The sequence below is a fragment of the Musa acuminata genome, chromosome BXJ1-6 (assembly GCF_036884655.1).
Source record: "Musa acuminata AAA Group cultivar baxijiao chromosome BXJ1-6, Cavendish_Baxijiao_AAA, whole genome shotgun sequence".
Taxonomy (NCBI): Eukaryota; Viridiplantae; Streptophyta; class Magnoliopsida; order Zingiberales; family Musaceae; genus Musa; species Musa acuminata.
In genome coordinates, this window is record NC_088332.1 from 7,155,473 (window position 1) to 7,180,805 (window position 25,333).

A 25,333-nucleotide genomic window follows, 5' to 3' on the forward strand; every position below is an offset into this window, starting at 1 on the left:
CACCAACTCATAACGTTCCAGAATTAATTCAAATTTGTAACGTTTGGACCATAATGAAGAACTTAATGATATTAAATATTTAATTTAATAATAACAATTTCATGCATAAAGAATAAGAAATCGAAATCATTTAAACCATAATAAATGAAGAAATTCATGATAATGAATTATGAATCTTAATGAGAACGGTTACGTTATTATTAAATAAGATATTTAATAATAACCGTTACACAACATTCACATCAAAGTTCAAATCATTCTTAATACAATCTTGCTTGAAGTTGAGCTTAGAAGAGTGATCCAACTCCAATCTCTTCATCACCAAGCTACAACAACGGAGAACACAAGTCCTAAACACTTCCAACTACATGATTCGGCATGAGGCGATGTTTCAACCGAAGCACAATGTGCAATTATTCGAAGTCGAAGAGATTAAACCATCATCCCCACACATCCATGGAATCCAGAGTTAGAGAAGAGACAGAGGTCCGAGATGCTCCATGCGCGCCAACACCAGTATGCTAAGAATCAGAGACCATGGCGTCGGCGCAGTCGAAGCCGCAGCGGCAGCTGGGACACTCCTCGAAGTTGGACAAGCCGAAGGACGCCGACAGCGGGCCGACGTAGAACTTGAGCTCGTTGCCGCTCCTCACCACCTCATTGATTCCGAACCACAGAAGGAGGACCTTCACCCTGACGCCTCGCAAGTTGGTCAACGACCCCATGCCCACCGTGCCGGTGATTCTTCTCTTGTATTGCAACAAGTAGCCCCCGGTGACCTCGAACTCGCAGTCGCCGCTGAGATACACCTCAAAGCTCCCGTCTCGGTTCAGGACGTAGCTCTGCGCGCCCTGTGGGAGGATCCCTTTGGGGAAATCATACTTCTCCAGCATCTGGTAGGCGGTCAGCTCGTCGGAAATCTGGGTCTCTGCAAATGATGGGGCCAGGGACAGGAACAGGAGGAATCCCAACAAGGTTTTGTGAGTTGAATCACCAAAAAGGTGGGATCTTGAAGGTGAATCCATGCTGGGATTTGAAGAAAACAGGGAAGTAGCCACCAGAGAAGTGATCCTTTTGATGATTCGTGGCTGCAGACTTTGGGATAGAAAGGTGATCCGAGTTTGATGGGTTGATGCGGGGAAGAAGACCTTCTCATGTTGACAACATGGGAACTAGAGCTAACACTACCGCTCCCAAGTGAACGATAACAAACATGGTCTTTGTTACTGTGAGACAACGTTGCAGTCAATTTGAAGAAGCCAAAGCCTGCAGTAATGACTCATGTCAGGTCGCACATGGGCAGTGAGCAAACATGTGAATCTCATGGTTCCAAGTTCCAACAACACTTTGGATGTTCTCATCTCTGAAGGATGGATGATCTTATCTTAATCTTCACACAGATTTCTCTTTGGTTGTGTTAATCTATCAAAAAAATAGGAGAGTGGAATTTTCTAATGAACGAGTAGAAAAATCTGTTGTTTATATAGTTAGAACACTAGAAGTTTGAGATTAAGATTCCTTAACAGAAGCTACAATGGCTACATGGATCTTCTCCTGCCATTGAGCTTTAAGAAAGCTGCAAACATACTGCAACAGTTAACCATTGCCATAGCTCCCAACCAAGTAAGCAAGAGAACCAACAAGGGGAGCATTGATGTAGGTGGCCGGCTCAGCATGACTGAAGTCCTTCCGATCATCTGTAAATGCATCAATCTGATCGGGGCCACCAACCACAGCTCCAGTTAAGATGTTAGGGTTAGGGCTGCTGGAGTCCAAGTACTGGAAACCGGCTTGGCAACCAACGTGACCAGGGTAGGTGGCCAGGGAGGGCAGGGAGGCGGCTCTGTGGTGTATCTTCTGTGGGAATCTTGCACCAAACCCTACCATGTATGACATCTTTAAAGGGTTCTCTCCGAGAATGTAGTCCACCTGAGGATGTAATGCAGGGTCAGTGAACTAAGCAGAGTTACCTGTTTCTCCATGCATGACATCTTTGAAGGGTGAAGACTAGCAGAGTCACCTGTTTCTTGGCAAGAGATCTCAGGGAACTTGCAGTGAACAAGAGGTTGCCACAGGTGAAACTGTGCTTGGAGGAAGCAATGTACTTGGAGTAGGTGAAGAGCAAGAAGGAAATGGAGGTAGCATACTGGAGATTAGCAGAGCTCTGCTTGTACATCAGTCCTCCTGTATTGAACTCACTGGATTAAGCTAGCACAGCAATGGGATTTATGGACTGTTCTAACCTGGAGTATACTGTGTTGTCGAGGAAGGATTGTTGGGGAGAATTCGGCACATGAAGTCCTCAGCTTGCTGCTGAAACTGTACGAAAGACATGTTGTTGTCTACATGTACTCTCTGCACAAACAACATGACCACTCTGCATTAAACAACAAAGAAACAACTAAATCTCTCTCTCTCTCTCTCTCTCTCTCTCTCTCTCTCTCTCTCTCTCTCTTCATTTCTTTACCCTGGATAGAAGAACTCGAGCTCCTGCAAATTTGTTATCCCAGCTGAAGAAGTCAGTGTTGTCATTTGCTCCTAGAGATTTAAGATAGTTGAGGTAGAAGGCATCATTGGTTGCTCTGAATAGCCATGAAGCACCCCATAGTAGTTCATCCTATCATTAAAATAAACACATTACTATTAAAATCCGAAAAAAAAGCCAAAAATGTTTTTTTTAAGGTTAAGATTGACCAAAAAGTGTGGGTTGAAGTCAGCTGGTTAGCAGCATATGTTTGTGAGGTCTGACCTATTGCATATAGTTGGCCAAACTATTACTACAAGACGAAGAAGAAACAGAAGAGAAAGAATTCCAGAATCAAACGTGCAGTAGTTTATGTTTATTGCAACAGAGGCATTATAGCTTCTTCCTCCATCACAGAGAAAGGTTGTATGCTGCGTACCTGATAGCCCGAGTAGGAGCAGTAGAACGGGCACACGACGCTTCCAAGATAGTCACTGTACTTGCCCTGGTACTTCATGGCGAAGACCATCACGGTCTTGGCCACGGCCAGCAGCCGCCTCGAGTAGGCGCGGTCGGTCACCCGAAACACCAGCGAGGCCGCGGCCAGCGCCGCCGCGGTCTCCCCCGCCACGTCCGACCCCGGGTTGGTCTTGGACACCGAGTACACCGCCCTCGGCGTGTCCATGTCCTCGGGGCGCTCCCAGCACCGGTGGTCGGCGTCGGGGTCTCCGACGCCGACGTAGAGCTTGCCCGGCGTCTGGGTGGCGGCCTTCAGCAGGTAGTCGGTGGCCCAGCGGATGGCGGCCCTCGCATTCCCCACCTCGCCTCCCATGCGCTTCCCGTACTCCAGCACGCTCCACGACAGCATGGTGGCCGTGAAGGCCATCGGGAACCCGAACTTGACGTTGTCCCCGGCGTCGTAGTAGCCTCCGCTCAGATCCACCTACAGCTCAATGGAAACCACACGCAACTAGCTCGATAACCTCGCTGGAATACTAATCCATCGATTCAAGCATGAAGAGCGATGTTACATTGGCGGCCGAGCCATCGGAAAGGCCGGAGTTTGATCTCCAAGTAATCCGTTGATCCCCGGGAAGCCGACCGGACCTCTGCCCCTCGAAGAACAAGATGGATTTGCGCAACGCATCAGCGTAGTTGGGGTGTCCATGAACGCGAATCAAGAAGCAAGTTACGACGAGGAAACCAAGCCGCTGCTTCGTTGCTGCCATCGGCGATGGTTGGCCAGCATCTGCTGCTGCAGGCATTGGTATATATAGGTCAGCCATAGTATCGATCAGCGATAAGCTTCTACTCGTCAACTGGCTTATGTGAATTGAGGGAAAGGATCAAGAAACGGCACGCCAATCCACCCTGGATCATCTTAGTTTGGCTATAGAAAAGATCAGCCGCTTGATTCGTGGGATTCTTTCGCCAGGGGTATGGCTGTTCTGCGGGATTCTGCGTCGGGATCTGCTCGATTCCCAGTGCCCAATACCGTAAGATATGTGCATATATTTCTAACACCAAAACTAATCAGACTCGTCTTTGGAGGCAGCATTTGCATTTATGACAGCTTGAGCTGGCAAACTGCGACCTAAATAGAGAAAGATGAATCTACGGATTACATTGAGCTGAGCAATTCAGCAACCAATGCCATTGACAGAATCATCATGCTCTCTTGTTGCTTTCTGGAGCTTGGAATGAATCATTATCGCTGAGAATTGAGTCTGCCGTAAGATAGTTAGGATCCTAAGCACACATCAACCACAGATACTGTCCTGAATACTGGATGAAGCTTTGAGGATTTCTTCTCGGTTGGACTTCCCGGATCGAAGGAGAGGATATCATCACGCTGCAACTTGGCCTTATCTCCCATCTTCTTCTCGAGGCAGTACACAATTTATTTCTGCTCGGACCGAGCTTTTCGTAGTCGATAAGGAATGGCCATCGAGTTCACGAAGATGCATTGTATCCTCAACTACCATCGATGACCAAGTTCATTCGCTTTCTTCTTACTCCAGATTGAAATCATAAGATATCTATCTATCCAGTTGTTATCATCTCCTAGTTCTTTGTGTGCTCAAGTGAGGAACCCTAGTAATCCATGCTCCGAGTGGTTCTCAATGCAAGCATGAACTTGACTTCTGAAGCTTGAACTTTGTGCACACTGTTAAAATGGATCACATGCTCTTCCAGAAAAGGATTGTTTCTTGAAATTGTTCATCCAACTGAGAAGTGTGTGACAAGAAATGATACTAATTAGTTCCAATATGTACTTTAGAAACAGTCATCTTTACTTTCAACTACAGTCAATTTAGATCAATCTTACTGCTTAAATTACTCTTTTACTCCTTAATTCCGACACAAGTCAATTTATCATTTACTGAAATATAATTAATGCCCAAATTCTTTAAAAGGATAAAAGTTCAAAATGCTGTTATTAAATCAAAATGTAAATATCGATGTTGAAAATTTATCATATCGATATAGTACCGATATATCGAACGACATATTGATTTATGCTGCATGATATCATTGAATTAAATAATGACAAATGAAAATAAACTAATATATCGATGTTAAATTATATGTTGCAGAAATTATTCTTGATTCTATCGATAAGCATCGATTGATATGTAGCGATTAGATCGGTATTAGAAGTTTTATTATTTTTATAGGGATAAGTTTTGTCTAGTGTTAGTGAGTTAATGGGATTAGTGAAATGTATATTTAGAATATTGTATCAAATTAACTGATGGACTAATGTGCAAAATCTAAGAGATAGGGGGGCTTTCGGTAAGAAAATGAGGGTGTATGTAGAAAAATAAAATATAAAAGGACTAGTATGTAAAATAACCCGACATAACGGCAGAAAGGCTGGTTGGCGCGCAGCCTCGCATCAACGACTTGCTCTCTTCCGATGCAGGGGAAGAGTCCAACCCATTTAGGGCTGTTGGCTGTGAAGACATGCGAGGAAGAAATCCATAGGCTGGGCGAGATTTTAGGGCGATGGGGATCCGACAAAGGCGCCTCTGCTTCCGTTTCCCACCTCTTCGATTGGTTTGGTTTGCCGGAACTTGTCATTTCCCTTTGTTGTCGTCGATCGGTTGCAGGGAAAAAGCGCAATTTTTTACGTTAATAGTTTGATTTTGTTTTCCTATCCAAATTTGATCGTCTTCTCCGCTTTTCCCTCGGTTCTGTTCAGCGCGAAAATGAAGAAAAAGAGCCACCTGCGGTGCGGAAAGCTCCACCGCAAGACTATCGACGAGAAATGAACCGACAAAACCACGACTCAGCCACCGGTGCTCGTGATTCCCGCATCAGGGTGGCATCTTGATCCGGTTCCGCGACCCCCACGGCGTCTTTCCTCTGGGGTTCGACGGGCTCGGGCTTCTGTTCTCGATCTTGAGGGGATTCGGTCATTTGTTCCCGGTTCCCGTGCCCTTCGACCCAGAAAGGCGGCAGCTTTCGATACGGTCTTCCGAGATTCTTGAGTTTGATTCCGCGTTGAGTTGGGGATTTTCTGGATTGAACGGCGTTCTTGCAGAATTCGGGAAGGGAGTTCGATTATTTTTGCAATTGCAGAGGGGAAATCGGTGCGTTCCTGGAGATTTGGGGGCAGACGTGTTTGCAGTTGCAATTCCAGAATGGACGCACCATACTATGGGTCAATGCACACGGAAATGAGGTAGAGGTTGTCCTAGATTTCTGCTTATGGGCTGCCTTTGTTCCAAAGGTATCGACCTTGATGAGGATGGCGTGGCAGAGGAAAGCAAGTCCTCGAGTCGTCTCGTCACACTTCCGAAGAAAGACGAGGTCGTGGCTGCCATCATCAATGTCGCACTCAGCGGAAGCCATGGCAGTTCAAGATTCTTGTCTAAGACACCGGACGATGCAGACTCCACCTCGTTGTCATCGTCCGATGATGAAGAGAAGAAAGCAGACACAGTCGCTGACAGGGTGACGAAAGTTGGGGCGCATCAGAGACGGGCTACGGTGGATGTCGGGGCACGTAGAGATGGTTCTGAAGTTATCGGTGTTGCCAATAACTCAGGAGACGATATGGGAATCGTGGATGTGCCCGATGGTATTACAGGAGAGTATGTTGCAGCAGGGTGGCCTTCTTGGCTTGCGACGGTGGCCGGAGAAGCAATCAAGGGGTGGTTGCCTAGGAGAGGAGATTCATTTGAGAAACTAGACAAGGTTAGAGTTCTGTTCTTTGCCTCTCTCTTTAAATGACTCCATTTCTTCTTTATGTCTAATATTGCATTTCTATATGCTTGTCATCTTTGCTGTAAGCCTAGCTGTTTTTTTTTATGCTCCAGAGAAGGAAATATCTGCAGGAAGATGTTTCATTGATGTTAAAGAAAACCTTAACTCAACTTGCTTGGCTAAGTGCAAAGGGAATCATGAGAATTAATGATCTGATGGATACAACCTGGGATATGTCGCGATTAAATGGTTTTGATGTTCTAAAACAATATCTTTCATGTATAGTTTAGTTTTACCATGACAAAGACTTCTCTGAACTTGGAACTTCTTGATAGATCATGATTCTTATTATATGGCAAGATCAGAATGAGCTTAGTAAATGAATCGATTATCTAGTTTACATAGGCTTCTTTTTTCCTCCATTGCGATTACTGTACGTAAAATCACCAAGTTCCCATCCGCGATCAAGATGGCCAAAAGTTATGTTCTTATTTTTTCTCCTGTCTTGACTCTTCCGATGCTGATATTCATGTAGAAATTGTGCAGTGATGTGAAACCATAATCAAGAGAAAAGATTGCTTATGGCAAACATAATTCTGAAAATGTTTAAACAAATGAAACTATTGACAAGAAACTAAATGATTTCATCCTCAAAATGAAGATTCCAGATATTTTTTGGTGAAAGAACCTCTAACAACAATAATTTCGTTGAATAAATCCATGAAGAGAACGAAATTCTTCTGCTTTATCGGTCCTGCTTATGAAAATTTTGTGTTTGAAACTCATTGTCTTTTGGTTCAGATGTCGTCTGATCGCATCACTCTTTAATGTTATATAGATGGTCTGCATGCTATTGTATCGGAGTTTAATATACTAATTTTTGTTGCATAGTTTGAAATCAAAGGTAGTCTAGAATACAAAATTTTCTAGTCCCTGGTAATAGTGGTGGCAGTACTTACGTGCATAGTCGAACTCATTCCATTTCAGATTGGAGAAGGAACTTATAGTCATGTTTTCAGAGCCCGCGATCTTGAGACCGGTAAAATCGTTGCGCTCAAGAAAGTGCGATTTGTTAATATGGACCCTGAAAGCGTCCGCTTTATGGCAAGGGAAATCCATATTCTTCGTAAACTCGATCACCCAAATGTTATAAAGCTTGAAGGTATAGTTACATCACGGATGTCATGCAACCTGTATCTTGTCTTTGAGTACATGGAGCATGATCTTGCTGGACTTTTAGCTAGGTCAGGTCCCAGGTTTACTCAACCACAGGTATCTTATATCACATCTTTTGCTATAACTAAAGTCCTTTGTTCATACTTCTTGTTCGAACATGTATCCTCTGATCGCCTTCATATCAATCTCAGGTTAAGTGCTATATGAGACAGCTGCTTGAAGGGCTTGCTCACTGTCATGGTCGCGGGGTTTTGCATCGAGACATTAAGGGTTCAAATCTGTTGATAGACAACAATGGCATGCTCAGAATAGCAGATTTTGGCCTCGCAACACTGTTCAATCCTGACCAGAATCAGCAGCTAACAAGTCGTGTGGTGACCTTGTGGTATAGGCCTCCTGAGCTTTTGCTTGGTGCTACAGAGTATGACGCTGCCGTTGATTTATGGAGCTCTGGTTGCATTCTTGCAGAATTGTTTGCCGGGAAACCAATCATGCCTGGAAGAACTGAGGTGTGTTGATTTCTGCATTTGCTATGCACAAAATAACCACGGAATCTGAAGAATTATCCAAGTAATTCTGCATATCTCAACTAGGTTGTAGAATGTTTTGTTTGGCAGAAAATTTGATTTAGTTTTCCAAACAATGCAGATTAACTTTGTTACCGAGAAATGACTTTCTATTATGATTCTCAATTTGATAGAAAATGGTGGCTGCTGATCTTTTGTTATTCCATTTCTCATCTCAACTTTTGATGGTCAAACCATTTTAGGTGGAACAACTGCACAAGATATTTAAACTCTGCGGTTCACCATCAGATGAGTACTGGGAGAAATCAAAGCTGCCACATGCAACCATATTCAAACCTCAGAATCAGTATAGACGCTGCTTTGCTGAGACATTCAAGGATTTCCCACCTTCAGCTTTATCTCTCTTGGATTCTCTTCTTGCTATAGAACCAGCAAACCGAGGAACTGCAGCATCAGCCCTCGAGAGTGAAGTAAGTCATGATTTCTTATTTCTGGTCTAGTTTTCTCGTTTAGCTTCTTTTTTTTGTGCACCAAATGATTGCTCGAGACGATATAATATCGTCGATTGGATCACATATGCATCTAGTCTACTTCTGTCGGAACTATAAATATGTTGTAATGCTTGAATTTGACAGCACTTCTTCATTCTGAGTCGTTGATGATGATTTAATAGGTTTCATTTAGAATATGCTATCTCTATTGCCGAGAACATGATCTTGGAGGTTTCCTTTCCTCTGCACTTTATTCCGGGCTTCTGTATCATACATACTTTTCCTCAATATTACCGCATTCAATAATCTTCTTAATGTTCTTTTCAGTTCTTCTTGACAAAGCCATTTGCCTGCGACCCTTCAAATTTGCCAAAATATCCACCAAGCAAGGAGTATGATGCTAAACTTCAGGATGAGGCTAGGAGGTATTCGATCATATGCACTGCTCTACATAATCACTGAAGCCTTTTCTTTTTCTTCCTTTTCTACATAATTACTTGATGCAAAATGTATTGAGTAGGACTGAGATGACCGCATTGTGCTGTTGATACCATGTTCACCTTTGTGCAACTGCGAATCTCTGCAGGCAAAGAGCAGAAGTTGCCAGGGGACGTGGATGTGAATCTGTCAGACCGGGAAGAATAGATTCCAAAGCAATGGCAGCATCAGGTGCCAATGCAGAACTGCAGGTGCCTTTCGTGTCTTGTTCATGACGTTGTATGATCATTTCAACCCTTAGAATCGTCTGCTTCAGAGTGCATCTCTTGTTCTTCCTCTGTTTTTGGTGGCAGACGCGGCAGGTGCAGGCAAATCCCAAAAGCATCAGCGAGAAGTACGACCCACAAGATGAAACTGGGTCTGGATTCCCCATCGAGCCTGCTGTAGAAACGGCAAGAAATGGCCTCTCTCATACCGGCATGCACCCTAGAGCACTTGAACCCTCATGGACCAGGAAACCGAACCAGGAACAGCTCCGGCAAGTCCCCAGCCGCACATCCAGCTCGGTGTGGGTGCCGAACGGCCCTCACCTGAAGCCACAGATGTCATGCAGGCCTCAGCCCGGTGCTGCAGACTTCTCCGACATCTCCGGCTCGCTCGCCGCAAGAAACGCTGCAAAGTCCCGACGTAATCGCCTCGACGTGGCTGAGCCCGCCCAGAAGCACGCGCTCGATAGGAAAGACGACCCAGTAGGCATCAAAGATCCGGCACCAGTAAGTTCTTCCCGCCGCAACTGCTGCTTCTCCTCGCAACGCATGCATCGTTCTTGATGATCCCCACACTGTGACGCAGGGTTACGGCACCAGAATCAAACGGATCCACTACTCGGGTCCGTTGATGCCCCCAGGTGGGAACATCGAAGACATGCTCAAGGAACACGAGAGGCAGATCCAGCAAGCGGTCCGCAAGTCCCGCATCGACAAAGTCAAGGCCAACTTCTGAGCGCCGCCGCGCTTCCTTCGCCGCGATAGTGATGATGGCAGTGAAGTAGATTTAGGTTGTGTTTTTGATACACATGTACATTACGTAACGAGGTTTAAGCTTCAGCACTAATTGGCAACCATGGTCCGCATACGTTGACGGATGTTTTGAGTCCCATTTGGCAGACGACTGAAGTCAACGTATCGGTGGTGCTTGAACACAGTGAAGTCAACGCATGCTTGAGGCGGATGATTCAAGAAACGAGTAGTCGGTGTACCCGACGACAGGATCGTGAGTGTAGAAGGTGAGCCTTTCGTACTTGTTCAGCTGCGCGTCCAGCTCGAATCGCTTGGGCAGGTCGGGGTTGGCCAAGAACAGCCGACCGTAGGCCACCAGATCCGTGTACCCGTCGGCAACGACTCTGTTGCCCTCCTCGCGGTCGTATCCTCCAGCGACGATGAAGGTTCCCTTGAACGCCTGCCTCATGGGAAGGAGGCGGTGGGGGATTCGCAGCCGGCCGTCGACGACGGTCATCTCCGGCTCCACCATGTGGCAGTAGAGAACGCCGTGCTGGTTCAGCTGTCGGATCAGGTGCAGGGCAAGCGCCTCCGGGTCGGAGTCCCTGCACCCCCCGTAGTCGGCGAAGGGCGAGAGGCGTACCCCGACCCTGTCGGCCCCTATCTCGTCGGCGACGGCCGCCACCACCTCCAAGGCGAAGCGGCAGCGCCGGTCCAAGCTCCCGCCGTACTCGTCGTCTCGGTCGTTCACGCTGTCCTTCAAGAATTGTTCGATGAGGAATCCATGGGCGCCGTGGATCTCTACTCCGTCGAAGCCTGTACGTCCAGAAGGCATGCGGTGACCACCACCACCGCTGCAATACTACAGGATGGCCACAACACTGGAAGAGAAGTTACCAGCTTCGACGGCGTTCCTTGCGGCGACTCTGAAGTCGTTGACGATTCCAGGGATCTCATCCGTTCTCAGTCGCCTGGGGGGAGAGAACTCATCGACGTAGCCGTTGTCGTACACGTACGGAGGCGCCGCCTTGTCGGTGCTCGACACAGGATCTTCTCCATTAGGCTGGTACTCTATCAGCAACACAAGAAGAAAAGCTATAACGAGAGAGAGAGAGAGAGAGAGAGAGAGAGAGAGAGAGAGAGAATCTAAATGCTCCATCCATCGATCTTGAATGGATCGCAAATGTAGATATGCACACATCGAAGGTGTAGCTTGGGACATGGCAACGCACCAGGTTTGGAGAACCTGCCGCAGTGCCAGAGTTGGCAGAAGAAGACACCACCCTTGGCATGCACGGCATTCACAATCGGCTTCCATGCCTCCACCTGCTCCCTCGTCCAGATTCCAGGGGTGTGCGGTAATCTACGGCGATCCCACAGACGTCACACTTGCAGCAAAGATTACATGCTATTATGCTACGAGGATGACGATATACCCTTGAGCAGTGTCTGAGACCCCGGTGGCTTCAGCGATCAAGAATCCACCATTGCTGGTCCTCTGAGAGTAGTACAGGACTGCAATCGGCTGGGGAACATTGCCGTAAGATCTTGATCTTGTGAGAGGTGCTAAGACAATCCTACAGATGTATCACCCATTACTAATTGCTCTGTTTGATAGATATAATTGTATTTTTTTTGTCAATAAATATAATTTATCTACATGAAAAAAAAGAAGAAGAAGGTAAAACTTTGACCAACATTAAATCTAGTTTGTTAACCTACTTTGAATTAGGTTCATAAAAGCAAGAATCCCACCAACCATGATGTGATTAGGTATGAGAAGTTGCTTGATGTTGTCATACCTTCTTCTCTACGACAAAACCCAAAACTAAGATGCAGATGACAGCCCAACAAAGCAAATGTTTGCAATCAATGAACTCAACTTTTAGGATTCATAAGAGTTTTCCTCCATCATTGTCCTCATGTTTTAGATAATTCCCATGAAATAGCAGAAACAAGCTAAAGAAGGTGAAGAACCATGGACTGTTCATGGGCATCCTTGTAGTTACTCACAAATATAAATAGTTTGACCAATCCTAAATAACTCAAATTGTTTGGCTTGTCAGAATGATACTAATCAAGTTTCATCACATTAATTAACTTGAGCTTTTTTAAATAGTTATCATCCTGCTAGCCATTTATCATGGTATAAAAGCAAGTTATTGATTCAAATCCTCTTCTTTCATCATCATTATCTTTTTCAATAAGAAAATCTATAATCCAGAATGCCACTCATACTTGGATCATTTGTGCTGAAGAACTGTTTAACATTTGTCTTGCATTTCATGTTGCTACATACAAGAAAAGAAACCAAAAGAGAAAGGGTAGCAAAAGAATCCAAAACCTTCACAAGATCAACCATTACTGATGTATTTTCAGTAAAAAGCAATCAGAAAATCCAAATACAAATTATCACAGAGATGAAGAACGAGATAAACCAAATTAATTACCTGTGAGACAGATCAAACTTTCCCATCTTGTAAGGGCTCAGAAGAGGAAGGGCTGCCATCTCCTGAAATCTATATAAGAATCAAATTGATAGAGTAACCCCTTCTTTTTGTGTTCTCAATCAATGAGAACTGAAAGTAGTTTGCTGGTACTTATATAGAGGGTGGAGGGTGGAGAGTAGCTATTAGGAATAGTTCTTCAGACTTATGAATCCATACATTTCAACCAAACACATTGTTTAAAGGAAAATTTTGAAGAGGGTTTTTATAATATGATTATTATTCACATGCATTGAACCATTCTTGTTGACATTAGTGATTGTAGAATTTTCTTCCCTTCAGAGAGAAAAATAAAGATGTAGCATCATCTTACACTACACATCATTCTTTTAAAATGACTTTGGTCAGGTTCATCCTAAGAACAAAGTATTGGGCACATTTATGCCCAATACTTTGCAGCTACCACCCTTCCATAAAATAAAGACATTATGCTGAAAATATACATTAGTGCCAAATCATATTGTGATTCCAATATATAAATTGATGATCATTTCTTTTCACATGCCCCTTTCCTAATAAGAGTTGAAACAGGATGGGTTACACTAGTTAGTCCTAAACTTTGTATCACAAACAATTTTCCAACACAGAGAAAATTATGATGAGAGAATGATCAGATTCTAATAAGTCCTTGCAAGATATGATCAACCTGTTCCTTGTACTTGGTTCATCACACTACATGATATTTCTCTATTGTCTGTCTCCCAGTTACTTTTCTATTGATATTGCCAACCCACAGCAGCAACATTTTGTCATCCATAGCACTCAAAACAGACACCCAAAGTCAATGTAAAGGAAGTTTCCAGCAGACACACACAAAGAAGCTTCCATGTGAAGAGGAAGGCAACCCTTTATTAAACCTCCAGCCAGTCTGTAGCTGATCTCACATCCTCATTTGTTACCCTCTGAACCTTCTCCATAGAGGAGAAGACTGCTCAACCAGCTCCACCACCCTGGAATTTGCTGAGGCTGTGAAGGCAGCATCATCAGTGGTGACAACTTTTTCTGGGGCAAAGAAAGCAAATAAGCTAACACCTGGATGAGTCAATAATTATATGCATCTATGGATCAAACAGAGTTTGCAGCTCATTAAATTGGCATATTAAGATGAAATCAGTCATCTGATTTATTTCTCTAGATTGTTACAATCCAGCAATTTTCACAATAAACAGTAAATTAAATGCTTGGCCAGGAGATACATCTCATTCATTATCTCAAATTATGCGGTAGTACATAATTGTCTGTCTATGTAATTTTCGAAACGTCCCTATGTGCCTTTTTCCACCATTTCTTTTCTGTAAGCCTGCAGCCTTTCCTTGAAGTTTTTGTTTTCCTCAAATTTAGCCTTCCATTTAACAGCTTTCAAAACACCAAAGAATATAACAAAATAAAAAGAAATGAAACATGAGTGACGTGAAATCTTAACAGAGTAAAAGGATTAAAAGCTGAATATTAGAAAAGGCAAATAAAACATCTATATCAAGAGAAAAAGTTGGTGCAAAATGCATTGGTGTTATTGTGGCTGTGTGTCTTCTTTACTTCTCATGTTTTCAAACACCTCCTGTCGAAAGCAACGGTCAAGCTTTATCTTTAGTTCAGTGCATTGCCTAAAAAACTTTCCAGTTGGATGGTCTGCATGGCACTTCTGGAACTCAATAATCTGGAAGAATGGAAAACTGAACATCACTCCATATGTCAGAGCAATAGATATGTATGCATGCAAGTATATTAGAAGACAAAGGAAAGATGAAAGCACTATCAAGCTACATAGCTTGAAGAGAAGAGATAACTTAAAATCAGTTTTATTAACCATTTTGCATCAGCTTTCTTTCTCCTTGTGATGAATAGAAAAATTAAATGAAATGGCAAAGAAACCTTAGCAGCAAAATACCACAACAATTGATTAACAATATAAGACAAGAATGTCTGAGGAAATGTGACCAACATACTTCAGCACACATATGATGCTTGTGTCAAGTTAGAGGATGTATTTTCTGCAATCCAAACTGAGTGACCTGAAATTTGCAAGAAACATATGTTCGCTATGATGTCACAAATGCATGAATCCACAGAGGACACAATGCGATCTAATGGCCACATTATCACCCGAACCACGAGAGAAAGAATAATTGTCAAAAACTGCCGCATTAGAGTTTAGGTTTATGGGACCAAAAGCATCAATCAATAATTTAAAGTCCATGTAAAATTATTTGCACATGTACATTATAAATTAACCATTATTCCAGCCTGGGGTGGAAACATACAAGTGTTTCCATCCCAATATCTATGAAAACTAACCTGACCGAGCAGCAATCAATCCTCCAAATAGTGCAGAACTTATGAAATAAAAACCTGTTAGATGTGAATGACATGATCCAAAGTGCACTGAGCTTGAGCATTAAGGTAGCATCCCCCTAAATGAGAATTTCTTATCAAGCAAATGATACCAGAAAGTGCAAAAAACTACGAGAATAATGCAAAATTTAACATTTCGAATGTCAATTAGATACCAATGAATATGTAGAATTAATGGATGAATCTTAGTTGAAGAACACATGGCATGATGTAATAAGGGTTCATGAAACAAAGATGTATATACTTATCCTATCAGTCGAGAAACGACATGTACACTTCAGATTGGGCTGCAAGTCTTTAGGTATTTACTCAATCGGTCCAAACACAAGATTCTTTCGAGTGCAAAAAGCCACTAGAATTCGGTCGAACAAAACTTTGTTGTTTGCCCCTTGGGCTCTTTTACATTATGGTGGGTTCGAACCGGAAGCATCCAAGAATTATAGCTGAGTTTATAGCAGAAACCATCACCAAGCCAGCTTGTATGCTATAGGTGCTATATTGATTCGAATGTAGAACGTGCAAAGCACCCGACTGGAATTGGTTCCACCGATCAAACCGGGCCTAATACAAGTCCTGATCATAGCAATTTTCTAGGAATCAAACTAAGAGCTTAGCAGCCACAAACCATGTAAACTACCCACATTAGTTCTTCCATCTTTCTCTTCTCCCTCTCATTAGGTGAACTCTCGAGGTAAAGCGAGCGAATTTGACATCTCAAGACCCCAAAACCATCTCGCCAAAGCCTACCAAATCGCCAAGCTCATCATCAAACACAAAAATACGAGTCTTACTAATAAAGATTCGAAGCACTAAAGAAACAAAACAAAAAAAAAAGTGAACTTTTTTGCGACGAAGCATCAAACAGGAAACGGGGAGAAAGAAATTACGATGAGAAATATGAACATCCAACGCTCGGATGAGGCCACACCGGCCAATGACCATTGGCGCGACATCTGGAGAATGGAAGAATACCTGAAAAGAATTCGACCGATTCGACCGGAGGAGAAAACTTGGCAAGGAGGAAGGCGACGGGGAGGCGAAGGGCGAGAACAGCGCTGGTATTGAGCGGGTGCGGACCCGAAATCCTATAAGTGGGTTTGGGTCTGTATACGACGAGGCCGGGAACCGACCCGCGTGGGCTAAAGGACCGCTTCTTCACTATCGGGTCGGAGTGTATACATACCCGACTCGCTGAGGACCCGAAATTTATTTGGGTTCGTCTTGCTCGATCGAGCGATCCGATCCAACCGCAAAATGCCGTCCGCGATCCTTCCTGCTACCGTCGCCATTCGCCGGTCCGCCACCGCCGCCAGTCAAACCCTCTCCTCCACAAATACCTGTCGGGGGCCTACAGATTCCCCTTCTCCTCTGGTTTCTGCCGTGGCAGCGGTGGCCCCCGGGTGGTACGTGTCGAAGTGGCAATGGAAGCGGATGCAGCAGAATGCGAAGCAGCTGCTCAACGCCCGCCTCTTCCCGTCTTCCACAGTGTGAAACCGTATGGCGTCACCCGGGGATCGAACAGGACTCGGGGGACGGGGCAGAGGAGGAGCTGAGGTTTGATGATTACATCGCCAGGGGAGCGGGTGGCATTACTATTTGGAGGAAGAGGAGGTCAATTAGGTACTTGAACAATGGACAGTCATCGGCCCACAGGAGAAGGATATCAATGTGAAAGCAAAGAATCTAGACCGATCAAGGTGATCAAAGTTCTGACTTTTGCCTCAGAGATTTAATTCAAGATCCCTGAGGAACTTCAATCGTCAAGATAGGGGTGCAGGGGAGGATGAGATGATTGATAGATCAAGCATCGTGTCAATTCTCAGATGCAAATATTTCCAGGTCGACTTGGTTGTGATGACGTCAGCGACATCATGGGTGAATACAAGGACTTGAAGGTGGAGGTTGGAGAAGCTAATTCTGTCAGGCTGAATGGTATCCAAGAGACCATGGGAATGGCAGAAGCCGAGGATCTGGGCTCAATTTAGATCTAACATGGTTGAAGTAATGGCTTCTGCTAAAGTTTCAAACCGGTGAGATGGGGGGCAATGGAAGATACTGCCGTGGCAATAGTAGGTCCAACACAGAGAGCAGAACACTGCAAACACCTACTGGATTATATAACGGGGAAGGTAACTACAGGAGGAAAAATGCCATGCTGAATGAAGATAATAGCTTCGGAAGGAATGTTTAGGGATCCCACCGATGAAAGAAAGCCTAAATTGTCAATTGAAATTTTCAGAAGTTGCAGTCTTAAATTCCGATGTATCCCCAGAAGATGCTACATGAGCTACTTGTGAGTATACAGGTAATTCCATGGCGAAAGGATCACTTTATGATGTTCAGAAGTTGGTTGAGAAAATTGATATTTGCAAATCTTTCAAGTTTAAAACTTTAATCCTCAATGTTAATGATTGAGAAACCTGAAGTTGAATAGCTTAGATTGAGGATAAATATGGCATACAGACTTCTACTTCTGAACCCATAAATGATGGTAAATAAGTTGTAAAGCATTTTGCTCCTATGTGTAGAAGAATGAGTTGCAATGTCCAATAACTATGGGGAAAAAATAGAGCTTTTAGGAATTCTATGAATGCTTATAACTTCCTCCAGAAAGCATTCTTTCAAATGCTTGTCTCAGCTTTTTGGTTTCTGCATATTGGATCCATGAAGATAATGTTTCTTGCAGTGCATGTTAAAGAAAGCTCTTTTTTTTTTGTAGAAAATGAATCTAAAAAAAATTCAGTTTGTAATGTCAACCATTTCATAGTCAACTCCCAGAAGCTGATGATTATCTTCTGTTTATTGTTATCATATGATTAGAGTATTCTTGTGAAGAGTAGCTGGTCAAGATATGCTTTTGAGACTTGTTTTCTGATTTAATACTATTTAAATGAATTGTTTGCATTAGTTGGTGACAAGGGTTTCAGTAACATGAGGATTTGAATTTCAACATACAGTCAATGCAGAGGTTTCCAAAGAAGCAGATAAGCAGGAGAATATTTTTCTGGTTTGAGATGCTGAAATTTTTTCATCATAGCTTGCAGTGAATATCCTCAGGCACTTGGAGAAACAAAGGTCCTTTGTACTAGTTTGATCGTATTGCATAGTTTAAACAGCAAGTGAACATGGTCAGATCAGATCCCGGCAGCTATGCCAGAGGATGGCGATGCATTGGTCCCTCCGAGTCTGGTAAGCCAATATCAAAGAGAACTCTTCATATTTGCTTAGAATCATGGATGAGTGTTCGACTGATTATAATGTTGTCATATTCTCATTTCCTATTCTTCTTTTCATTCTTGAGAGGCCACTCTGTTGGTTTGTTTTCCACCAAACCAGATGCTCATGAGTAATTCTCTTTTTTAAAGGTATTTTTTTGTTATACACATGTATAGTCATCAATAAAGTTGCATGCAGTTGTTTTCATGCTAGCTTCTTCACACAACCAGTTGTCTTGTTCTTGTGATCGCTTATACTTTTGGCTTGTGGGTTCAGCATTATAATTTCTTGTGCAATTTTCTTTTCTTCATCTTATATGTTCTTATTGCATCATAGTATGATGACTACTAATATCTTTGCTCTCTTTCTGTTTCACTTGAGATTTTTTCTTGAGAACCAATCAGCAACAAATGACCTCTCTGTCGTTTTCTTTTCCTTCTTCAAATAACATTTAAAAGGCATGCTATCTGTTCATTGTTCTCGAGCTTTAGCTGAGACATTTCATTTTATATTTTCTAATTACCAGTATTTTAAGCATTGCTCCTCATAGTTATCTCGGATTCATTTTTGCACTTTTAATTCTTATTGTTATAAACAACCTTATTAAACAGGAAATATTTATAACTTTGCTTTTAGTGACAGGACCTATTTTGAATGATCTTGATCATGTGCAGACTTTGTAGCGAATAAAGTGAAATGTCCCAACAATGGGTACTTCACGTTTTCCAGTTTCTAAATCTCTGGCCCCTACTGCACAAAAAAGAAACTGACAAATCCATAATTATATAAAGTTTATCAGCATACCTTTTCTAGTTTTCTTTTAGTTCAGTTAAATTACTCTAAAATGCTGCATCCTTGATCCTTCAGTTCAAACTCGATGGAGCTCTTGGTTGATGATCACATGAAGACTAGAGGGTTGCTGCTCTTTTATTGATATGACTTGGAAGCACAAGCCATCATTCTATAAGGTCAATGCCTGAACAATTGTAATTCGAGTCAATGACTACTGAAGGTAATCCTGTTCTTTATTGTTATCACTTGAAACCTTTGATTCTGTTAAAGATACATCTTAACTGGAACAAAATTTTGTATCAGTTTCTTGCATCTCATCTCAATTTTGCAATCTCTTTTGCTTCTTACACAGATAAATGCTGATGATCTAACATCAATTTCTAGGGTTCTCATTTCAACAGTGCTTCCCACATTCCTTTGTCTTACTCCCAGTCAAAACCTGAATGCAATAGTATTTGATTCCTTGGCAGAAACATACCATCAGTTTTAGCTAATTAATTATTGTTCATTGGATTTGGAAGTAGCATTGCTAGGGGGGACAACCTTTTGACAATTCATTTCATCAACTCTGTCAAAATTAGTGCACCAATCTGCCATTATTTGTCTCCTGTAGATAGGTAAATTATTAAAATTTAATAATTCAAAATGTAATCATTATTGTAGCATAACATTGTAATCTCAGTAACAAAAACATTATTTGTAGGAATAAGACTGCATATTGATCTTTCTTAAACTCAGTAGTAAATAATTCTCATTGGTGGAGCCAGTGATTTTCATCATAGCATCTTAAAATGATAATCTCTCTGCTCCACACTATGTTACAGCATTCATGTAGTCATTTCTTAATCCTTATTTAGGGGTTTTTTAAATTTTTGTTGGTTTGGTAATAAGCCTTTAGGTGGTCGTTAATTTCATAAAAAAACATTATTACTTCTTGAAACTTACATTAGAAATAAATCATTTTAATTGGTGGTCATTAATTTCATTTTTAAAAAACATTATTACTTCTTGAATCTTACATTAGAAATAAATCATCTAAATTAAGATGCCTAACCACATAAATCATCTAAATCAGGGCTTGCATACTGTGGACTTCTGATGGGACTTTGATAACGGTGGGTGATGGTCAACCTCTTTGGTACTGAGAGATCAAGCATCCTGTCATTTACTGATGTCATCTTGTGCTTGTGGACCTTCATCTGTTTGACCTTATTGCTTTTTATTTTATTGCCTCTGTTGTCGTACTCAGTTGGACTTTTGGTCTAGATGGCATATGATAAAAGATATCTAATCAAAGCTCATTTCTCAGAGAAAAGACTGATACCACCTGCCTTTGGGAGCCAGTCATAAAAGCCAATAATAATGATCTCACTGATGAACCCACTGCAGAATTGTCTTCTGATTTCCCAGCAACCAAGCTTATGGTAATACAATCAAATTTGGTTGTCATCATCTTTTTGTTCATTTTGGTGGCAACCTAGCTAAGCCAGCTGATCAAAATATCATGTTATTGTGTCAGGTCTCAAACATCTGTTGCTGCTGAGTGCATACACATGGGACTGCAGCTATTATATCAATTATCATGAGGTATGATTGTACTATTTAAGCTTATACAATCTTGTTTCCACACATGCAATGTCTTTGAGGTCCATATAAGAAATAAAGTTTTATGATATTGATGTTATCTGAGAGCCAAGAGTTGAGCCTTTCAGTCGTTCACACACAGGTGGGTTTTAGTACAGAGTTCTTGAATAATTTTCTAAAGAATAGCTAAGTCAATGAGGCAAGACACATTCTGAGTTGGAAATTTTGAGAAACAATGCTGGGATCATTAAGTGGATAAATTTGAAGCCTTTAGTATCTATGTTTTGTACAGAATGCTGATATATATCTATGATTGGCAATAAGTTTAACTTGGTTGTGGCATTAGAATTAAGCTTGGGTATCTTTACTGGGTCATGGTTCATAGTTATCAAAACAAGAACAGTTTGTTGGTAAGGCTAAATTTTGATAGAGATCATTCATACATACATACATAAGACTGGCCTGTAGCCTGTTGACCAAACTGGTCCAGGAACATGTATAGGATCCATAATTCTATCACACCAAAACATCCATCCAAAAGGAAGTACTTGTGGTGAGTACATCTTCCTACTGAGATGAGCGCTTGCTTCCAGTTGGAGACATGGTGGGTGGTGGGGGAGTGTTGAGGTCTGGGATATTGGGATTGGGGCTGGAGGTGGAGGTGGCATTGGACTTGGCCAGCTTCTGCTGCAGTTGAGAGAAGAGGACCTGGTTCTCCTGGTTGAGAAGCTGGAGATTCTTCCTCAACCTCTCGTTCTCCTTCATGATGTAGCAGTTCTGCAAGTACAGCTTGGTGTTGAGCCTCTCCATGGCTTGCTCCAAGGAACAGCACCCTGAAACCAATAAAGTACAGGCAGTGGGGTGCCTTTGGGCATGAGATATCCTAACAAAATGTCTTGTTGTCTTTCCAGAAAAGAAGAGAGAAAAGAAAAGGTAATGGTACTGCAACATGAGAAATCCACAAGGAACAAAATGGACTACACGAGAAACCCACAGAGCCAGCAAACCGAAACATGCTCCTGACTGTGTGTGTGTGTGTGTGTGTCCGAGAGAGAGAGAGAGAGAGAGAGAGAGAGCTCTAGATAAACGTGATTAGCAAATAATTTATTTTCGCTTCAGAAATCAGAATCTAACTTGAAATAGAAGAACATAATAAGGGCGAAAACAAGATGAGAAGTGCATTTGTTTCTACTTCAAACAAGATCACCTTTGAGGAGACGGATGGAAGGAAACAGAGAAAGACTGATATGAAGCTGTGCTGCGGACTGCATGGCCTTCCGGGTGTCGAGGTCTCGGGGTTATTTATAGGGTGCAAGAATGGTGCAGGTACTCTCTCTCTCTCTCTCTCACACACACATTTCTTTTAGAGAGAGACATACACAGTGGCAGATGCAGGAGTCGTGCATGTGTGGGATGCATGCAAGCAAGCAAAGTGAGGAGGCGGCCGGGAGGAGAGCGGGTGGCGTCACATGATGATGGGTGGCCAGCGGAGGGCGTTACGGGGATTTCATGGGGATGACTTCACTTGATCATGATGATGATTGATGGTGGTGGGGTTTCCGTCGGCCCAAAGATTCGCAATGATGGCCTCCCTCTTCCCCCCTTCCCTCCTCGATTCTCTTTTGTTTCTTTCCCATTATTATTACCTTTGATGACCACTGTTATCCCATCCATTAACTCTCCGTTCCTTTGGCTTCTATCCATTTTTTTGTCTCTTCAAAATCCCAATAACATTAAACTCGTCAGTTCCAATCATAACAAAGCAGGAGATGTCATAGAAAATAGATGGTGGTTTTTGGATTCTTACAGCGTGAGGTGAACAGTTGTTCACCGGGAGACTATCTTTTCTGTTCTCTCATCCGTTTCTTATGGCTCTCAGGTGTTTCTCTCGTAAGGTGCAGATGTTATGTTTCTGCAATCAAAGATGTGCTTGTGGTAACTCTATGTTTTCTTTTTATGCAGGTTGGGAGCATGAAAAGTAGAGCAAATATCGCAGGGGTTTCGGTTGATGTGAAGTAGATCTTGGCATAGTATGATCATGTTGGTTTAGGCTGGAACAGAATGATGGCGAAGCCTTAGGGGTGAGTAAATGGTGGTGACACTGGAATGCTCTATTGGCCCCCCTCTCCTCTCCCCACACAACTCTCGAGAACCCAAGGTTTACTCTGTGGAAGGCCAGTCATTGCAGTGTTGCATGTGGATGGATGGTGGTGGTGCTCATGACCCATCGCTACAAGGAAGGGCTGCAGGGATTCTATCGATGTTGCCTTCTTGATTCCTCCTACGGGTTCTTGCATGGATCCAAGAACAAATCATGAGCAGCACTCGAGTGCTGCACTTGATAACCAGTCAAAAAAGCACCCAAACATCATGGCAGCTTCCAGGAGGAGGCATCGAGGTACTTTTCACCATCATACCAGACTAAAAAGTTCTCATTGGATTGTGCCTCCAATGCAGGCAGATCTGGCAAAATGATAGGGATGGAAGGGTCACTTTGGGATGGGGACATAAAGGTAGAAGACCTTTCTCTAGATTTGCCAGTACAACTTGGGATGGAAAGGGCAGGCAGATCAGATAAGTCTGCTTGCCATGGAACTGCATCCAACTTGGTATGCCGGAGTGAGATTTGTCTTGCAAAAGGTAGGATTGCATGGCTAGAGTGTTGCAGGTGCCATTGACTTCCATGTCACTGAATGCCCCCACATGGTCCACTCATGATGAGAAATGCAGAGCCCCTTAATGTATGCTGGAACTTTCTTCTATGACTTTTTATATTCTGCTGTCCCTGCTCCACCAACTGGTGGTAGGTCTCCTGGAGTCAAACTGTACCGATGCATGATGAGCAGTTTGAAAGCCATGCCCTATTAATGACTAGGTTAATTTCCTTGGATCCAAGGAGCTGCATTTAAGGGAAGGAAATTAGTGAAGTGCTATGATGGCAACCTGGGATCATAGATGGAGGTCTGCTGCAAGTCCCAGTGTGACTGTAGAACCCACAGATCTTGTACCAGCCTCTCATGGACTGATCACTGATGGAAGCTCCTCTAATACCTACAAGTCTGCAGTTGAGCAAGTTGTGCTTCTTGCCAAGAAAATCTGTGATGGCAAATTATGTTCTACATTTATTTGCTGATAAAACCATCTTTCCATAAGATGGCACAGGATATTAAATGAGTGATGTTTCAGAAGAATGATGGAAACAAAAGAAGGCCAGAAACTAATGTCAAGCTTTCAGATTCATGTTTGCAAAAGAAGCTAGTTCTGAAAGATGGAAACAAATGCCCCAAACTCAAACACTCGTGAAACAGTTTCAAGGTTGGAAGTATAGATAATATGCATTATTTCAATTAATCTCAAGTCTGCATTGCTCATAGAAATGGGACTTTATCATCTCAATGGAATAAGCAGCAGCGGAAATCTTGTCTGCAATGTTCTGCTCTACCATCATGATAATTTCCACATTGTCCAGCATATCCATCTGCAAATCTTACCTGCCAAGCACAGGTATTGTATAAGCTTCTACCTATAATACCTTTCAGTAGACTGAAGAATGTTGATAGACAGTAGAACTGCAAATCAGATCAGTGATCACAACCATATTTAACCTAGATTCTTCTACCGATCGGATCATGAGGCTGTGGCTTTTTGTCATGGGACATCACCAGAAATATGACTAGGAATGCAACAATAGATCCCTCTACTAGGGTTTGTAAACAACATATGTATTCTCATCTAGTAGAGGTGGAAGTTTAGTAGTTGACTGACACATGAACTAGGCATACTCATCCACAACGAGTGCTTTACTGTTGGATATATAAAGAATCCAAGAAAATTATCAAGCTTTTGGTCATGTGTAATGCAAACTGTGGATCACTTTTGAAAACTTGAACAACAAAGTTCAGCTTGACAGAGAGAGATAACATGCTTACATCTAGTTTCCTCGAGCATTACGGCGGAATCTTTATAGACTTGATGAGATCTTAGATCACTGATGTGCTTTATCATTCAAAATTTTTAAAAGAAATATTACTTTTAGCTTCAGAACTAGAATTTTTTTCTTCTGAATGTGTATAAAGTATATGTATACATATAGTGTCTATAAACCCACCAAAGAGAAGAACAAAAAGAGTGAAGAGAGCTCAGCATATGGTGTTTACAGCATGCAACAATTGCTGGACTCTTTCTCAAGTGATTTGCCTGCTACAAGTCTATATGTATCAAGCAATTCACTTACATGTCTCATTTATATGCTGAGTTGTAAGTAGCATTTCTCTCTCTGTCATGTTAGAATTCTACAGTGCACCTGCAGTTGCTACTTGTAGTTGTTTCTAATTGCAGATAACCAAACCTTCCTGGCAAGCATGTCAGCATTTCATATTGCCACATATCTAACATCTGTTTCATCAGCTGTTCTGCCATATTGCACCATATAATTCTTTGTTAGATGACCATGGGCCAGCCACCATGCTCATTTAGGTTAACACAAGCCCCAATCTAAACCTCCCTATCTAGTTCGCTAGGAAACAGGCATAGCATCTAACTCTATCCCTGCCTACTTTGACATTGTAAAGTGCTG

General features: G+C 42.5%; 4 protein-coding genes and 1 long non-coding RNA gene across 5 annotated transcripts; 2 read left to right on the forward strand and 3 right to left on the reverse strand.

Moving 5' to 3' along the window:
• Nucleotides 1–236: 236 nt before the first annotated feature.
• Nucleotides 237–1,207, reverse strand: LOC103987211 (uncharacterized). Its single transcript, XM_009405449.3, has one exon. The coding sequence runs from the start codon at nt 1,023–1,025 to the stop codon at nt 522–524; it is 504 nt and encodes a 167-aa protein (XP_009403724.2). The 5' UTR covers nt 1,026–1,207; the 3' UTR covers nt 237–521.
• Nucleotides 1,208–1,464: 257 nt separating this feature from the next.
• On the reverse strand, nt 1,465–3,691 carry LOC103987212 (endoglucanase 9-like). The gene is made up of 6 exons (XM_009405452.3): nt 3,496–3,691; nt 2,904–3,407; nt 2,468–2,617; nt 2,244–2,355; nt 2,021–2,184; nt 1,465–1,929 (listed from the first exon to the last, which is right to left on the reverse strand). Exons 2-6 carry the CDS (start codon nt 3,348–3,350, stop codon nt 1,597–1,599), a joined length of 1,206 nt encoding a protein of 401 aa, XP_009403727.2. The 5' UTR covers nt 3,351–3,407; nt 3,496–3,691; the 3' UTR covers nt 1,465–1,596.
• A 1,756-nt stretch (nt 3,692–5,447) lies between these two features.
• Nucleotides 5,448–10,310, forward strand: LOC135675943 (probable serine/threonine-protein kinase At1g54610). The gene is made up of 8 exons (XM_065186612.1): nt 5,448–6,667; nt 7,664–7,948; nt 8,044–8,361; nt 8,622–8,849; nt 9,198–9,295; nt 9,457–9,559; nt 9,662–10,081; nt 10,161–10,310. Exons 1-8 carry the CDS (start codon nt 6,179–6,181, stop codon nt 10,308–10,310), a joined length of 2,091 nt encoding a protein of 696 aa, XP_065042684.1. The 5' UTR covers nt 5,448–6,178.
• An 80-nt stretch (nt 10,311–10,390) lies between these two features.
• LOC135675944 (putative 12-oxophytodienoate reductase 11) lies at nt 10,391–12,896 on the reverse strand. Its single transcript, XM_065186613.1, has 5 exons — nt 12,757–12,896; nt 11,743–11,883; nt 11,539–11,669; nt 11,204–11,377; nt 10,391–11,122 (listed from the first exon to the last, which is right to left on the reverse strand). Exons 1-5 carry the CDS (start codon nt 12,813–12,815, stop codon nt 10,518–10,520), a joined length of 1,110 nt encoding a protein of 369 aa, XP_065042685.1. The 5' UTR covers nt 12,816–12,896; the 3' UTR covers nt 10,391–10,517.
• A 4,435-nt stretch (nt 12,897–17,331) lies between these two features.
• Nucleotides 17,332–24,864, forward strand: LOC135675945 (uncharacterized). The gene is made up of 6 exons (XR_010514076.1): nt 17,332–17,470; nt 18,123–18,354; nt 19,249–19,393; nt 20,249–20,597; nt 20,693–20,760; nt 22,720–24,864. It is a non-coding gene; the product is annotated as an uncharacterized LOC135675945 (long non-coding RNA).
• The last annotated feature ends 469 nt before the right edge of the window (nt 24,865–25,333 follow it).

Excerpts from the sequence above, each read along its gene's own strand:
- LOC103987211 (XM_009405449.3), bottom strand. The coding sequence starts at position 1,025 with ATGGATTCACCTTCAAGATCCCACCTTTTTGGTGATTCAACTCACAAA.
- LOC103987212 (XM_009405452.3), bottom strand. The coding sequence starts at position 3,350 with ATGGCCTTCACGGCCACCATGCTGTCGTGGAGCGTGCTGGAGTACGGG. Across the intron at positions 2,185-2,243 it reads GACAACACAGTATACTCCAG|GAGGACTGATGTACAAGCAG; the intron begins GTTAGAACAGTC and ends AGTTCAATACAG. Across the intron at positions 1,930-2,020 it reads GATCTCTTGCCAAGAAACAG|GTGGACTACATTCTCGGAGA; the intron begins GTGACTCTGCTA and ends TTACATCCTCAG.
- LOC135675943 (XM_065186612.1), top strand. The coding sequence starts at position 6,179 with ATGGGCTGCCTTTGTTCCAAAGGTATCGACCTTGATGAGGATGGCGTG. Across the intron at positions 7,949-8,043 it reads CCAGGTTTACTCAACCACAG|GTTAAGTGCTATATGAGACA; the intron begins GTATCTTATATC and ends TATCAATCTCAG. Across the intron at positions 8,362-8,621 it reads TCATGCCTGGAAGAACTGAG|GTGGAACAACTGCACAAGAT; the intron begins GTGTGTTGATTT and ends AAACCATTTTAG.
- LOC135675944 (XM_065186613.1), bottom strand. The coding sequence starts at position 12,815 with ATGGCAGCCCTTCCTCTTCTGAGCCCTTACAAGATGGGAAAGTTTGAT. Across the intron at positions 11,670-11,742 it reads GTCTCAGACACTGCTCAAGG|ATTACCGCACACCCCTGGAA; the intron begins GTATATCGTCAT and ends GGATCGCCGTAG. Across the intron at positions 11,378-11,538 it reads CGGCAGGTTCTCCAAACCTG|AGTACCAGCCTAATGGAGAA; the intron begins GTGCGTTGCCAT and ends TGTTGCTGATAG.